The following is a 17,574-nucleotide window of genomic DNA, read 5'->3' on the forward strand; positions in this document are numbered from 1 at the left end:
GGTGAATAGAGGACAACACAAGGAGGGCGAATTCATCCTACAGTCCACTGGGTCCACGTTTCCTATGAACTTGGTACTATAACTACTACTACATACATCAAAATACAAAGCATTTTCATTTCAAAGTAAACATGTAAACAATATACAAGGAAATTTAACTCATTTTAGAATTATGGTATGGGGTTACAATACAATATATTCATACATTCAAACATGCATTGCCTCTTAACCCATATTCTCTGATGATGAATTATTTTATTTTATTTTTTGTTACCTTCAGAATATTTTAATTAACTTAGAATAACAGAATGATTCACAGAAATAACAATACAACGAGCAGTCGACAATAAACGCCAGAATGAACAATAGGCACCGCAAAGACTGACAGAACATGCATTGCTTCTTAACCCATTTCCTCTGATGATGAATTAATTTATTTTTGTTACCTTGAGATTATTTAATTAACTTAGAATAACAGAATGATTCACAGAAATAACAATACAATGGACAGTCGACAATAAACGCCAGAAGGAACAATAGGCACCACAAAGACTGACAGACATTAGAATTATTTAACTGGATGGGGTATATAACCTCCAACACTTTAACTACGGCTGGTTTACTTTCACCTGAGGGAACTGGGCTACTCTTACAACCCCAAATAATAACCCACAGATTCAAGAAATTTGATGAGCCTTTGTTATGAGGTAGGAATGAGCCTCCTTGGTTACTATTCTCTTTTTACGCTAACTTGGCCCAGATTTTCACTCTTTTCCGACTTATTTTACGTAGCACAGTGACAGAATAAGACAATACTACAACTCTACATCTTTTCCATAGCACTTTTTCATGATTAACATCCTATTCTGGTGTTAATCAATTTTTGCAACTCAGCATTCAAGATGGAGGGATGCCAATTTTAGGCCAAGATAAAGTAAAATGAGCAGAGTGCTGTCAGATGCACCCGCTGATCTGACAGCTGCCCACCATCTTCACTGAATAAAGTTACAGATCCTCATCAGGTGAAAATAAATGGACTAGTCATAGAGTTAGACCTCAGAGATATGGGACTCGATAGTGAGGCTCCTAGAGATCGAGCAGCATGGAGAGCCACCATCAAGTGATCAAGGTTGAAGCATACAAGTAGCTGGAGCCTTTACATGATACAATACAATACAACAAACAGACGCCCTTCCTAAACTGAATAAAACTGTCTGGATGTCAGCAGGAGTAAAATATGTAAAGGTGTCATCAGCCTGAACTGGCCAAGAGCCACTATGAAACCACTCCTTTCACTACTCAGACCAAATGATAATAATAATAATAATAGGCACTCATATTTGTTTTTTTACCCTCGTCATTTTTTTTTTCCTCATCTCGTTTTCTAACCTCATCCCATCTTTTTTTTCCCCTCTTCATTTCTTTTGTTTTTCTTTCCTTATCTCATCTTTGTTTTTGTTTTTTCTATCCTCATCTCATTTTTGTTTCTTCTACCCTCATATTATCATTGTTTTTTTACTCTCATTTCATATCTGTTTTTTCTATATTCTACGAGTTATTTTTTTTGTACCCTCATCCTTATTTCTCCTTACTTTCATCTCATCTTTTTTTTTTTTAAACCTTCATATCATCTTTGTATGTCTTCTCTCATTTTTGTTTTTTCTCCTCTCATCTTTTTTTTCCCTCTCCTCTATTAATTCTTTTTCTACCCTCATATACAGTATAGTAATCTATTTCTCCTATCCTCATCAATTTTCTAACCTTATCTAATCTTTGTTTTTCCTTCCCATGCTCAGCTGGGGGAAGGAAGTCTTGCTTGGCTGTGGGTTGAGTCTTGAGGCGAGGTTCATGAAGGGCTCAAGGAGGAGGGTTCGGTCATGGATGTTCACCTCCCACAGTCGCACTCGTTCCCCCGCCGCCCACCGCTCCGCTACACCCACCTCCACTGCTCGCTTGCTGGACAGGTCACTCTTGTTGCCTAATACTATGATCGGCACCTGTGTAGACCAAGATTTATCACACACTGCAATGTCAATTCATTATCATATACGTCACCACTGCCTTCACTGTTATCATCACTGTCATCACTAACTCATCATCACCACCACCTTCACTATCATCATCATCAACACCATCATCATCCAGATCTCTTTTTCCCATCTAATGATGGGGTGAAGTAGGGCCCACACACAAAAAAAAAAAAAGTTATAAGAGAAACCAACCAAAAATCTGCCCAACTGAATTGGGTCTCACCGCTCATTCTTCTCATTCACTCACCATTCAAGCCCCTGGAACTCTGAGTCCATCTCACAGGCAGTGTTAATTATCCAAATGAAGTTTCACGGGGCAATGACAAACATCTACATGTGCCAAGATTTCGCATATAGTGGAATGCCATTAATCCAAACACGATACCCGTACATGTACTTCATGGGAAACACCTGTGTATGCAAAGACTTATATCACTATGAGAGATGACAAATACACCAACATCATACTTCATGGGACACACTCATGCATAGACTGTGTACCAAAATGACAATATACCAACATAATACTTCATGAGACACACACACGTGTAGCCTGTGTACCAAAATTTATCATACAGTGCAGCGTCAGCCACCCAAATACAACACAGCAGCCCCCTGTTTATTATCGTCTAGTACGCCATGAATCACTTATATGATGACTACAAGGTTTAGCCCTTTTCTCAATATATGATCACCTTTTTGCTTACACGATCATTACGATCCTGTACAGAGCCTCACTGGCCGATATACAATTACTACTTTTGCTTATACAATTCCTGACAAGCAATCACAGTCATTTGCTTGTTGCAAGATTGAATTTGAACTCAGTCACCATCAGGTGAGTTAGTGTCAGTGATGGAACAATAGCATGGTCCTGGAGTTCAAGCAGCAAGTGAAGTGCATTGAAGTGAAATAACCAGCTTAGGAGAGCTGGAACTTGTTAGATTTTACTGGGTGAGTGATCTTTGGCCAAAAATGTATCCCCACGGAAGCCATGTTATAACTGACTCAATATACGATCAATCTTTATGCTACAGACTTTTTTTTTTTTTTAGGTATTCTCACTGTAAAACAAGGGCATGCTATTAACACTCTCAGGCTCCTGTACTTATTCCCAAATTAAACAAATTATCTGGCCTTAGCTGGAAGGATTACTCTGCTTACTTTAACTACATGTAAAATTTCCATCTCTCCAGCTTCAAAACTGGGCTGCAACATGAGATTAGCATTACAATACAATGCTAGTCATGAAGAAGTGCTGTGGAAGGGATGTCTTATTCTGACAAAGAGCTAAGGGAAACTGGCTGCAAAAGGAGAAAAATCTTGGCCAAATTTAGGTGAAAGAACTTTAGAATATGGTGCTAGTCATGAGGCAGTGCTATGGATGTGCCACGATAAAGTGAACAAACAACAGAGATGTCTCAACCATGAGAGGGTAAATATGGCACTGCACAAATGTAAACTGAACAGAACTATCAGTTAATACGATACCGATGCAAATGTTCTTCAACTCTCTCCCTATCACTCAAAAGAATAGCTTCAGCCTGCAGTCCACTGGGTTCACATTTCAAATAGGAATCCTGAGGCCACAACAATATCTTCAACATCATCATCATCATCATCATCCAACCTTCTTTTCCCACCAAAGGATGGTGTGTCCAGATATCATGGGAGAAAATAAAAATAAAGCAAATATTTACACAAGATAGGGTCCAGAAACACACACACACACACACACACACACACACACACACACACACACACACACACACACACACACACACACACACACACACACACTAAGATCAGGAACAGAATATACACACAAGCAGGGCAAAAAAGAAAAAAAAGTCTACATACAGCATACCATCAAATAAAATAAAACGAAGACACTACTCACATCCTTCTTATCTCTACTTCTGTCAATGTCCTTCTTTATGTCTGTCAGGAGTTGGAAGGAGAGGTTATCGCATATGGAGTACACGATGATATAGCCGTCCGCCAGTGCATGATAGTGGTATGGCAGGGTTCGGTTTCGGGCATCGAGTCCGCCTGTGTCGTAGAACCGCAATTTCTCCTTGGTCCCGCGCTCCGTCTCCACAATGCCAACGTACGTGTCTTCTACGGTGGGGATGTACTGCTGTGGGAGTGGTGGAAATGATGAGGGTTATGTGCATTGTTGTCATCATCACCATCACTGTCATTATCATCATCATCATCATTGTCATTATCATCATGACTGTCATCATCATCATCATCATCATCATCATACTGATGTGGGAAATTATGGAAATACTTAGGGTCATATAAATCATCATCATCATCATCATCATCATGCGGGTAATTCATTTGTGGCCACTCCTCTTAGGGTTAAGGCATCTGGCTATATACAGATGCAAAGAAGAACATTCAATAAATCAATATGCAAGATGCCTTAATTCTCCCCCTCCTCTCCCCTCCACCTATTTATACACTCTTCAGTCAATATCTCACCCTCCTTTCCCTCCACATTATCAAACCATCTCAAAGTAATGTATTTCTCTTAACACTTCCAGTAACATCCACATCAATACCACAACACTCTCTTACTTCCTAGTATATCTGCCTGTCTCTCCATGTAACTCAACATGCTCTACATCCACATCAACACTACAATGCTTCATTACTTCATCATCTGAGTGTCTGTCACTCCACAAAACTCCACATGCTCCACCCAGATAACTCATTTCTTGTGTCCTTCCAACAGGGTGCGAGCTTCACTTCCATACGTTAGAGTGGGGATGACAATACTACCATCCTGTGACCTTTTTACTTCCATGCTCACTGCCCTATTCCTCATCACTGCTTTCAATGAACCAGCAATCTTTCTCACACGCACTTACTTTGTCTAAGGTGGAGTTAGCGTAGATGGCTTTTTCCAGAATTGACGTTTTGCCAGTTTCCCTCCCCCCTACGACCACAACCCTACTGGTGCGCCCCATCACATTTCTCTGCAATGAACAAGGGATAGAGCAACAAACAATGGGCAAAGCAACGAAGGATGGGGCAACAAACAAAGAAAACAACAGGGCAGCAATAAAGAAAGAAACAAACAATGAACTGAACAATGAACAGTACAACAATCAACAAACAAAGGAGAGAGCAATGACAAAAGGACAGAGCAACAAACAATACTGAAACAAACAAAGGAGAGAGCAACAACAACAAAAATAAAAGGACAGAATACAGAAAATGGATAAGGTAAAAAAATAAAGAGTAAAGAAAAAAAGGAGAGCAATGAAAAAAAGAATAGAGGCACAAACAAAGAGAGACAGAGCAACGAAAAATGGATAGCGAAACACATGACTTGCATACCTGACAGAATAGTTATTTAAGGCACTATTTAGGGGCAAGTGCACTTACTTTCTTAGATTATTTTCTGAGAGGTAACATTTCACTCACTTCAGGGCTTCTTCAGACTCTCGCTGAAATGGGTGAAACATAACCCTGTAAGAAAATAATTGTAGCTTATTTTCTTAGACACAATGTTTCACTAATTTCAGGACTTCAGAGACTCCCCTGAAAGTGATGAAATGTTACTATATCATTTGTATCATATCATTTATAGAGGCTCCAACGTGCTTGAGTGCGTCAGCCTTGGCAACTAATGGCAGCTCTCCATACTGCACAATCTCTGGCAGCCCCTTTATTCATGCAATGTTACCTCTATGAAAATAATTATCCCTCACTTCTAAATAGTGCTTAATTAACTAACATATAACCTATTTAATGATTTTAATGATCTGACTTCCCATGAATGAGAAATTAAATCCTTAAATCCAATAACATCCATTTCCATTAAATTCTTCCTATACTTCTTTTACCTCAACTTGGGCCAGATTTGTGTCCTTTGGAGGCTAATTTCACATAGCTCGATAGCAGAACACAGCACTACAGTTCTACATCCTTTCCACAGCACTTCTTGATGACTAGCATCATACTTTAGGGTTAATCCAATGTTAAAAATTGGCATTCAAGACGGGGAGATGTCAATTTTAGGTTAAGTTAAAGTAAAAAGTGTATAGCTACCTCCTGGCTATTTAATTCAGCTCCGGGGAATTTTTTTGAAACTGGAGAGGTTATGTAAGCCCTTCATATACCCCATCAATACAAGAGGTTTCCCTAAGCTGAAAATAAAAATAAAAAAAATCATATGGAGGTAGAAGAAATAAATAACACAAATAATCAGATCAAAGAGATTAATTGGATATGGTTACTCAGTTTCCTATGTTTGAGAATGCAATCAGATTCGTTATATTATCCACCCACTACAATATGCTGAACCCGTTGTTAATTCAGTTACCTCTCATTAATTTAGTTTTCCAGAAAAATTATTGTATAGATGAAAATTCAGCAGCACATCCTTAACACAACAGGTAATTATAGTACCGGCATGTAGGATTAGCTGTGCAATAAGAGACATACATAACACAGAGTTAATCCACTGCAGTATGCTAAACCTTGGAGGCTTAACATACAGGAATTTTACTGATGTGCAACTGGGGGTTGGAATGAGTGATGTAGGCCAAGATCCACATCAGGTCAAAATACACAGGGGTAGGGGGAAATGGGAGCACTAAAAAACTACTAGATTAAATATGCTAGATCAGTCTTGATATGATCCAAAAACAATGATTATAAGGTGGCTTCATTACCAGTATTTTTCCCTCTAAAATAATTCCTTAAAATATTTTTTCGTAACTGAAAACTTAAATTGTTAAAAACTCACTGATTTGTGATATGTTACTGCACACTAAACATACTGAATTTAGCTTCAATATGATTTTTTTAACATGCTTTTCTCTAAACTAAATTTTAAATAGATATTGACACACAGATATTAAAAGGATTTGAAAATTCCCATCAATTTACAGGACAATACCTAACTTTTGCTCTTACACTTCAATTTTCAGTATTATTTGTTTAATATACTGAATTCTGCCAACTTAATACATTGCCTTCTGACTAAGATGAGGGGATCATCTCTGACCTCGTTCCAACCTCCATGTTTCTACCTTTAGGACAAACAACTTTACCTCATTTCAAGGGATACAGATATAAATATGTATCATCCTACCCTAAAAAAAATATTCAGTACCTTTCCACAACCGTAACATTAATCGATACACATAAACATAATTAATCATGCACAAATACCAAGATGGACAAACCTGATATTGAAAATATGCATCAGTCAATTACTATGATTCTTTCACCATAACTTGGCCCAGATTTTTCATCCTTCTGCAGCTCATATCACATGGCTCAGTGGCAGAGAAATACAACACTACTATTCTGAATCTTAACACTTCTTCATGACTATCATATTCCAGTGTTAATCTATTGTCACAACTGAGAATTCAAGATGGAGAGTTGGCAATTGTAGGCCAAGTAAGAGTAAAAAAGAGCAATTTTAGGCCAAGTTACAGTAAAAAGGGGGAATGGCAATTTTAGGCCAAGTTTAAAGGGTGCAGTCAGCAATATCTCCCTCACTTCTGACTATCCAAGCTCCAGCCTTGCATATGCAGCATTTAGAGTTGCCACTGTGCACATGCTGTATTTAAATGTAAAAATAAATTAGAACTGGCAGTCTGTCTGCCACCAACTGCTTATTAAACAGCAAAGGATTTCGGTATATGGGTACTGATGACCAAGCTGGACATACAGTATACATAACACAATGAAAAAGGCGTACACACACACAAAAAAAAAAAAAGAGTTTAGATTGTAATGTACCAAGCATAATCAACTGAATACTTGATTTCTTTCCTGGAATTTGCTAAATAAGTCTTTGCCACAAGGTATTACTCTACCTGAGGTAAATGTATGCTGCTTAAAAGGGATGCCTTCACATGGTGGCACCAATACAGCTAAGTGGCTCCACTGCCTGGTTATATACCTGTCCCTCAATTTCCCCCCTATCCCCTTAAAGAAGGATGGGGGACTGCAGAGAAGGCCAGTTTCAGCCTGCAGTCCACCAGGTTCAAAGTCTTATGAGCCTGGGCCACAACAAGGGTATTTAACTCTGATATCTAACTAAAACTTCCTTCCCACTTGCCTCTTATACCCTTTTCTCCCAAGTTTGGCTCAGCATTCTAGTGGGTCTGGATATTTCTTAAAACCACTTCCTTACTGATTTATTCTGCACAAGACACCTCAATATAATCTTACATGTTACTGATACAAACTTTGGTGAAAATAAAATTATTTAATGTTGTTCTTTTACCTTAACCTGGCCTACATTTTTGTCCTTTTGCAGCTGATGTCACGTCGCTCAGAGTCAGACAATGCCACAGCTCTACATCCTTTCCATAGCACTTCTCCATGATCAGCACCATATTTCACTGTTATTAGCAGGTCAAAACTAAGCAAACACAGAAGAGAGAGGGTACAGAATAAACCACAAAGGATGAGGCAATAAGATGTCTCCGATGCTGCAGAGAACACAGTCGCAAAGCCCGCCATCCTTTCCTCATTTTTTTTTCCTATCTAACCTACCATAGTGACATATCACAGTATACGATGTCTCCTTGATAACTAAGCCAGTCACTGCTCAGAGATCAATTATGAGTATACTGTATTGGTAGGCTTAAAAGTTATCACATATCCATGAGAACATAACATTTACTTTACTCTTAACATCTCAAACAAACAGAATGGGTTCAGTGGGTTAAAGGAATCGGATATCTTGTTGTGTTCTATGTGGTTATCAAGACTTAAGACTTTTTGCTAGTGATTTTTTCTGCACTGTTACACTGTATTATCCTTTTGTACTGAATTAAAATTTGTTAATATATACAGTACAGCACACAAGAGAATGTTCAGATGTCATATGCAAAATAAATCACTTAAGAAGAGGTGCCAAGAACCCTGACTTTAACTAGGTGGAGATTTTTATTCTTATGCTGCTTATTTCACACAGCTCACTGGCAGAAGAAGACAATGCTATGGCTCAACATTCTTTCTGTTGCATTTTTTTGTGACTAGCATCATATTCAAACCCTTGCTAGAGCTCGGAAATCAAGACATAGGGAAGATAATTTTACACTTACTGTAGTTAAAGCGAACAGAGCACCAGTAAAACATTCTTTCTCTGGCACTTCTTCATGACTAGTATAATATTCGAGTGACAGTCTCTTATTACAGCTCAAATGTCAAGATGGATAAATGGTAATATTTCTCCTGGCTGTTGTGAAAAGAGTACAAAAAATAAAATGAACAATAAAAATAAATAATGAACATAAAGGGACTGACGAACTGTGTTACAACTGAGCTTACCCGCACAGCAGTCTTCCGAAGATTATGAAGCCTAAGCTGCATGCAAGCACATCTACTCTTAACCCTAGTGAATCTCAGCAACATCCTTTTAAAGTTTATTTTTGCTGCTATGATCCTTTCACCTTAACTTGGCCCAGGTGTTCATCCTTTTGCAGCTTTTGTGTACTTCCATGGCAGAAAAAGGCAGTGCTATGGCTCTATGTCCTTCCCATACCATTGCTCAAACTAGGATCCTATTCTTGTGTTAATCTTTTGTTACAGCTAACCATTAAAGACAGGAATTTTGGGCCAAGTTAAAGTAAAAAGAATAGCTTACACCAAATAATTTTAATTAACTAAGGAAAGCTATCTCATACTGAAGGGGTTTAAGTCAATATCTAACCCCCCCAGTTGGAAAAATCTCTGCTGAGCTGAATAAAATCATCAGGTGACTTGGCAAGAGTAAAATGAAAGAGATTTCCTTTGGCTCAGAGCATTAGTGCCCTATCACAAAACTGTTATATACCAGTAAGCCTTTCTCACTACCACAGTATGTGGTTCTACTGAGGTTTGAATACTCTTTAATGTTCAGGAGCAGTCTGTGTCTACTTACAATACTGCCCATTGCTAGTCTACATGATGTTGGAGAGGGATGCCTTTACAAGAGCTGCCTAGTTATACAAACATCCCCCAAACCTCTCCCTGTCCCCCCAAAAAATGATAGCAGACTGCCGGAAAAGGAAGCTTTCAGCCTACAGTCCACTGGGTTCACATCAGGTTGCAACTACTACTACTACTACTATACTGCATGCCCCATTCAGGTAACTGTCACCATACCACTCACTGTATGATGCTTCGATAAACTAGCATAACGTAGTTTTTCATACTTCAGTTTTCTACAATAAAGAAAATAAAAAATGCCATATGTGGGGATAATCCTGCCAGCCATAAAAGGACACAAGGGCGGCGAGTGCATGACAAGCGGCTAGGTAAGAGAAAATTGTCCATATGATCCTTGAATGAGCCGAACCATTAAAAAAAAAACAAAAAAAAGACGCAACAATCAAATCCCAAGTAACAACCACCAGAAATTAACTGGCCGTTGATAAAGCACTTACAAAAAAAAGGGAACACTGTTTGCATATGCATAATGAAGTAATTTTTCTTGTACTGTACTTGACTGTTGCAGATGTGGCGGGGGTACAAAACAGAAAACACACTGGGATCAGCTTAGATAAAAGAACGGATGCGAGACTTGCAGGGCCGTAAGCAGATGGATGGCATAAAAAATCAAACAAACGACAGCCGGGCACTGGCGGATGGGGAGGAGAGGTAAGGATGAGGGAGGAGAGGGGAGAAGGGGGAGGTGAAAGTGAGGCAGTGGTGAATAGCCTCCCTTTAAAACATATAACCTGGGGATGTCCCTCTTGAGTTAGGCCAGTTATCTAGGTGGCACAGGGGACTTCATGGCAGCCCTTCCTTAGTCATTTATATTGCATATTACACCTTAACATTCTCTTGTATGCTATTTATACCACTCTGACTTCCTATGCTTTGTATAGCATAAGTACCATACAAATGGATAATGTGATAGGCTCAATACTTCACTAAGGAAGATATTATAAACCCCCAATTAGCCACTTAGAATACAACACTTATTCCTACTGTAGCCTGACAATTTAATTCAGCTTAGGACAGAATATCAGAACTGTAGGGGCTGGATGTAACCACATTAATCCCCTTCAACGTGAGAGGTCTTTCCTAAGTTGAATACATTTATCTGGTAACAGAAGGAATAAACTAAAAGGGACATCACTTAGATTCGAGGGGTTAACCAGTTAGAACAGATACATCAAGGTGGACAATTAGTGGGAGTAAAGGGGCAGGAGTTGCTGGAAAGGAACACCTTCTTACAGAGACACTCATATAACCAGGTGGCATTGTTGCCTGGTTATACAAACATTCAACTCCCTTCCTATCCTGCAGTACAAGGATGGATAGACTCCAGGTGAAGGACAACTTCAGCCTGCAGTCCACCAGGTTCCTGCCCAGAAGAGCATGGTGCCATAACAATAACAACAAAGGGATGGGGGATGATTACAGTACTTGGAAATGATTGTGGAGTCAGTGGGAAGGGAGTTAGGACATGAACAGAGGTGGGGAGTGAAAGGGGACATCACAGGTGGTTGGGGAGGGTGTAAGGCTAATAAGGGCGAGTGGGGAAAGGGTCCTACCTGCCCCACCACAGCACACACCAGGCCCCCACCACCATCAAGCATTCCACGCCAGTTCCCTAGCAACCCACAGTCCACACACGGCTCCCCACTCCGCCATGACTCGCGTACGTGTTTATCTTCCCGAGGTTTCCTAAACATTCCCCAGCAACTCGCAGCCTCTCGGCTACACTGCAGGGGAGAGATGCAGTGTCTTTTTTGCCTTTCACTTTTTCTCTATCACTCTCCGTCGTCCTCTTTGGCATCAGGCTCATACTAAGGGACTGCAAAGTAATCTATTTTATGCATGAAGGGGGAAGAACTTTTAGCAGGTACAGAAATAGCATTTGGTATGGCTTAGGCCTGCACGGGAATAAGGACTGGATTGGTAGCCTTCAAATACAAAAACAGTTTTCCTAACAGCAGTAAGGGTTACACTGCATTACAAGTTTTAATTATGTTGTGTTTTTACTGTCCCAAGGTGTAGACTCTGTGATTTCCTATGCTGGAGAAATACCCCTAGCCTACTATAGTCCTTTTACCTTACCTTGGCCGAATTATTTGTCCTTTTGCAGCTTTGTTCACTCTGCTCAATGGCAAAGTAAGACAATACTGCGACTCTACATCTTTCCCTGGGAATTCTTGATGACTAGCACCATAATATTGTTACTGTCTTGTTACAACTCAATATTTATGATGGAGAGATGGCAATTTTAGGCCAAGTTAGAGTAAAAAGGGTATAAATATTGATACTGTATTTACCTTCAATATCAAACTAACTAACCAAACAGTACACAGGTACTGGAATCTGCAATGAGCTACAATTATCATCAACCAAACCTGACTGTAACTTGGCTGAAATATCGTATTTAATTTTGTCAATACATGTGGCATCAAGATTTTGGGAACTGTCTGCCTAAGATAAAGTTATGCTCAAGAATACTGCTCCACATATTAGTCGAGCAATTTTGAAACTCTTACACAGCACTGTACTGTATTATGAAAGCCTATAGTGTTACGAGGATCACACCACTGGATTTCAGAAGTTACAGCTTATATACCGTCTTGCTATTCATCACAAGGACGTGAACTGATATTAGTGTTTGCAATAGTATATAAGCTTTCTTCCACTATTGCAGATTCCAGTACGATTCAGCACATCAATAAATAATTTCAACTGAAGCTGTGAAAGCTGTAAGATTAAGCAGTGAACTCTTGTCTTAAGCTTAACATTATGAAGTACTGTACAGTACTGCACATTACTGGGCACTTTATAATCAGCCAAAAGGTTACATTTCTTTAATGTTTTCTAAAACTGCTTCATCGCTGAAACTAACCAAACCAACCTAATGTTTCAAATACTGGTACCGTATATACCTAAGAGGAATAAATCAAACCCCTCTTTGTTTTTTCAGGTACATGGCACGCCCACCAAAATCATGCACAGTGAAGTAGTACCTAGAAACATGTTGTACTCAGCCTCAGTCTGGACTTTTCTGACATCAAAGTGATTGTATACAGTAAAATAACTGTTGGAGAGAGTGATGCACTACACTATGCATGCTTAAACAATATGATAACCAGAAGAGAAACAATAGATGGTAAGCCTAGGTCTTATTCACAATTACACATATGTACTATATTACTTACAAACTTGTAAATTATCCCAAAAAGAGACTGCAATTCTTGCCTTGACTAACAACAGCACAGCCAAGGTGTTCCCATAATATTTTATTATTACACTACTGTATTTTGAGGGGTAATCACACATAAGACTGAGGGTGTCATTCCTCCACTGCATCTACCCATTATATATATTAAAAAATATATATATATATATATGTCAATAAATTAATCTGTAATAATAACTCATTCAGAGGTCCAGATTCCTTGTTACATTTACCATAACCATACAGTTACCGTACGGTATGGCAAATGTAACAGGGTGACTTCAACGTTTCTCCAGAGAGCAGCATCATAAAACAGTATGATGGCCGGTGCTCCATCGGAGAACTTGAACAGTACCATGTGTCCAAAACTCTGTATTTTATCCTCTGTGCAAATAAATCACTTAATTACATGATTCATAGACATGCTGGTATTGACAGGGAAAAAGGAAACATAAACTGCCTCAAATGCTTTAGTGTATTTGCATTTTAAAAAGGAAACACAAATTATCCTGAGCACTTTTGTGAAGTCACAGCTTCAAGAGAGATGTGAATACTCAAAAGCACTCAGGGATATTTCATGTTTACTTTTTCCTGTGGATATCAGCAATTCTATCCTCTGAGATCTCAAGTTTGGTTTCGGTCCACTCAGGGTTACTTCACAGAGTTCCTCAAACAAACTGCTACTTTACCAAGGTTCATCCATACTATCCATTCCCTTAAAAGAGGTGGAGATTATTGTTCTTATGCAGGTTGTTTCTCATAGCTCAGTGGCAGAATAAGCCAATACTACGGCTCAAAATCCTTTCCAGAGCACTTCTTTATGCCTGGCAATATATTATCCTGTTAATCTCTTGTTATGGCTTGACATTCCATTTGGGATACAGCAATTTTGGCCTAAACTGAACACAAAATATATACTTAGGTTGGTTTGGATGGACACTGAAAATTGTACAATATACACTCTGTCCTCGCCTAACGCGGTTTGCTGTAACGCGATACTGCTCTAACGCGGCATGATTTTGCAGACAGAAATAAACATTCTAACACAGGCACTGTTAGCGTAACGCAGTAATTTGAACCAGGTGGGCTGTGACGCGGTGTGAGTTGCGCAGCCTCACAATACTTGACGTCATCGCCCGCCAATCATGCTTCGCTTTTCTCACCCTCCCAGCCACCGAACCAATTAGGACCCTGCTACCTCCCTCCCACCTCCTGCGTTCCCCTCTCAGCCCACTCCTACCCACATCATCCCTCTCAGCTTGCCTCATGCTCTCCCCCTCCACCTCATCTCCAGCGACGTGTGTCTGCTCGTCTCCTCACATAAGGAACAATAAATAAAAAAGTCCTATTGACCTAATTTATTTTTGTAACCATATTAATGCTTTTAGGAGGATTAAACTGGGGGGGGTATAAAAAAATTCAGCACCACAAGGAGGGAAAAATGCAGATTTTGGGCAGGGGTGCAGAAGTACACAGGGATTTTCATTTCAAGAGTCCCTGTAATGCGATATTTGCCTAACGAGAAGTAGGTGCCGAAGCAAATACTCACGTTAGGCGACGACAGACTGTATACCAAAAAGCATCGAAGAAGGAGTGATCAATACAGCATATTTATTGCCAAAGTAAATTGCAGTACATATATTCTAGCTAATGTGACAATTACATTAACTATAGATGACTTGTTTTCACCTGACAGTACTGGGTTATTTCCACAGAATAAAACGATGTTATGGTAGTATGAATTCCAAGCCTTAGTCATAAGCCAGGAATGAGTCTCCTTGGTTACTAGTCAAATCCACCCACCAATATGACTGCACTAGGCCATTAGATGCATTTACAGGGGTTAGTGATTTGTCAGGTCAGAACAAATGACCTATAGCATTACAACCACTGACAAACAATTACCACACTATTGATGTTGCGGCCCTAGACTCATCAGAAACGTGAACCCAGTGGACTGCAGGCTTAAGAGGGCTTCCTGGGGGCTTAAGTTGCCTCCCTCATGCAGTCCAACATTCCTTTGGGGGTTGAGGGGCGTACATAACCAGACAGTAGCGCCGCCTGGTCAAATTGGTGCCACCACCCGAAGGCGCCCCTCTCCTAGTATCGTGAAGTGCCACTGTGAAAAAGCAAGCATTAATACACCCAACCCCGCCCAATAAAACACCAACAAAATTAAAAAACACCATCACTTGATAATCGTATCCACTTCCCTTCCACCTCACCTTTCCATTCACTACCTCGCCTATCCCGCCCCTCAAAAAAACTTACAAATCTGAACCACCATCTCTTCACACTATATTTCGAGTCCCTTTCACCTCACCTTACCATATACTGACGCTGTTCCTCTCAAAATTTCTGATAATATTGTTTGTTACATCCTCCCTCCTCCCTGTCACTCCTCTCCCTCTCCCATTAGGCATCAGGGAGAATGAAGGAGAAAGAGATAGCAGGGGGACACTACAGTATATTGGGTTTATATTTCATCTGGTGGAACTGGACTACTCTTACACCTTGACCTCCATTCACATCAGTTAAGGAGACCCCCTAACACCTCTTCCTTACCTACTTATTTTTAGATATGGCTTCTTAGTATCATTTTGCGCGATATTTATGTGAAATGAGGCGATATTAGAAGAATTTACATAAAGGACTGAGGTGTAATAAGCACAATAAATCGCTAAAGAAGAGGTGTTAGGAAGCCCGACGAGAATACGAACTCTTCAGTGCCCTTTCTTTTCATCTGACGGGACTGGCCCAATCTTACCCGAAAATGGTACAGTGTTTGGAGGATAAAAATGAGCAGAGTAATGAGGTGGGAAGGAGTCTCCTTGGTTACTGTTGATGAGTTTATTCTCATTCGACGGGACTGGACCACTGGCACCGTTGAATACTAACGTCGTGCATGTATGAATATGATAAGCCTAGCTAGGCTATTTATGACGTTTTAATGAGTCTCCTCGGTTACTAGTCAAAGCAACCCTCGAAAGGAGGCTGGTGGACTTCAAGAGGGGGCAAATTCAGCTTGTAGTCCACTGAGTTCACATTCAGATGAACTTGGGGCTACAAGAACTGAAAATGGAGCACCAATACCCTGAACCACTTCCTGTATTTCATCTTAGTATAGGATGATGGGGAATCTCTCTCTCTCTCTCTCTCTCTCTCTCTCTCTCTCTCTCTCTCTGGAATGAAAGGTTAAGGAGTAGATACACAACCACACTGAGACCTAAAGACTTATTTGTTCCATTGCTTGTAGTCAGAACAGGACAGGGTAGAGTTGTGTGGAGCATGTAAGGTGACTGATCAAGTGACTGCAAAAACCTGTCTACCTAGCTATCTATCTGTCTATTTATCAACCAATCTATCTATCTATTGCTAATGCCTTAATCCCATAAGACGCAGCCACAAACAAATGGCCTCCACGTCGCTCTCTGTTCTGTCCTCTGCCATTTGCCTGCCCTCCCTCCAACTCACACACCCCTCCCTTATATGGTGCAAAACTGGTAGTCAGAAATTCATCATTATCATCATCATCATCATCATCATCCCGCCTCTTTCTCCTACCTGCAGATACGGAACACATTGAGGTGGTTTGGCCATGTGGAGTGGATGGAGAGTGAGCGACTGACGAGGAGAGTGTATGTGACTGAGGAGGAGGGGGGAGAGGGAGGGGGAGGCCAAGTATGAGATGGAGGGATGGAGTGAGAAGTATATGAGAGAGAGGGGTGTGAGATGGGAGCAGGGCAGTGAAATGGTGAGGGACAGGGCGACATGGAGGCGATTTGTTTGTGGCCACCCCTTACGGGATTAAGGCGTCTGGCAGTAGATAGATAGATACGGTAGATAGTGGCTTAAATTGCAAGTTAGATATACTCTTTTTACTCTAACTTGCCTAAAAATGTCGTCTCTCCATCTTGAATGCTGAGTTGTACCAACAGATTAACACTAGAATATGATGCTAGTCACAAAGAAGTGCTATGGAAAGAATTTGGAGCCGTAGTAGTGTCTTTCTAGCACATGTGGACCACGTTAAAATTGTTCAGTAACCCCGGTCTGTCTGGCCGAGCAGACTCATCAACCACAGGCAAGGAAACACTCCTGCAGGATCTTCCCGTGCAGTGACCGGATATTCCCTTGCGGCAGACAGCACCTCATCACAGCGAGGTGCGGGGAAGAGTGTGGAGGGTTGGTTCCTGGATGGACGCCGCATTTCTCTCCACCCAGGTAACAGGGCACCATAAGGCACCATGGTTATTTAATTAAATTTAGTTATATAAAGGATTTCCTGAGTTACAGTAAACCATTAAGCTTGTCATTCAGTGTAGAGTCACCTGGTTTGTAGAGAAGAGTAATAAAGAGTGAGAG

At 40.3% G+C, this 17,574-nt stretch overlaps 1 protein-coding gene across 1 annotated transcript; it reads right to left on the bottom strand.

Annotated features, from left to right (window-relative positions):
• Nucleotides 1-464: 464 nt before the first annotated feature.
• kappaB-Ras (NFKB inhibitor interacting Ras like 1) lies at nt 465-11,754 on the bottom strand. Its single transcript, XM_080270661.1, has 4 exons — nt 11,672-11,754; nt 4,913-5,020; nt 3,931-4,170; nt 465-1,997 (listed from the first exon to the last, which is right to left on the bottom strand). The coding sequence occupies exons 1-4, from the start codon at nt 11,699-11,701 to the stop codon at nt 1,767-1,769; spliced, it is 609 nt and encodes a 202-aa protein (XP_080126787.1). The 5' UTR covers nt 11,702-11,754; the 3' UTR covers nt 465-1,766.
• Between the last annotated feature and the right edge of the window lie 5,820 nt (nt 11,755-17,574).

This window comes from Coenobita brevimanus, chromosome 42 (genome assembly GCF_032717465.1).
Source record: "Coenobita brevimanus isolate Jiangsu-jjx chromosome 42, ASM3271746v2, whole genome shotgun sequence".
In the NCBI taxonomy this organism is placed as follows: Eukaryota; Metazoa; Arthropoda; class Malacostraca; order Decapoda; family Coenobitidae; genus Coenobita; species Coenobita brevimanus.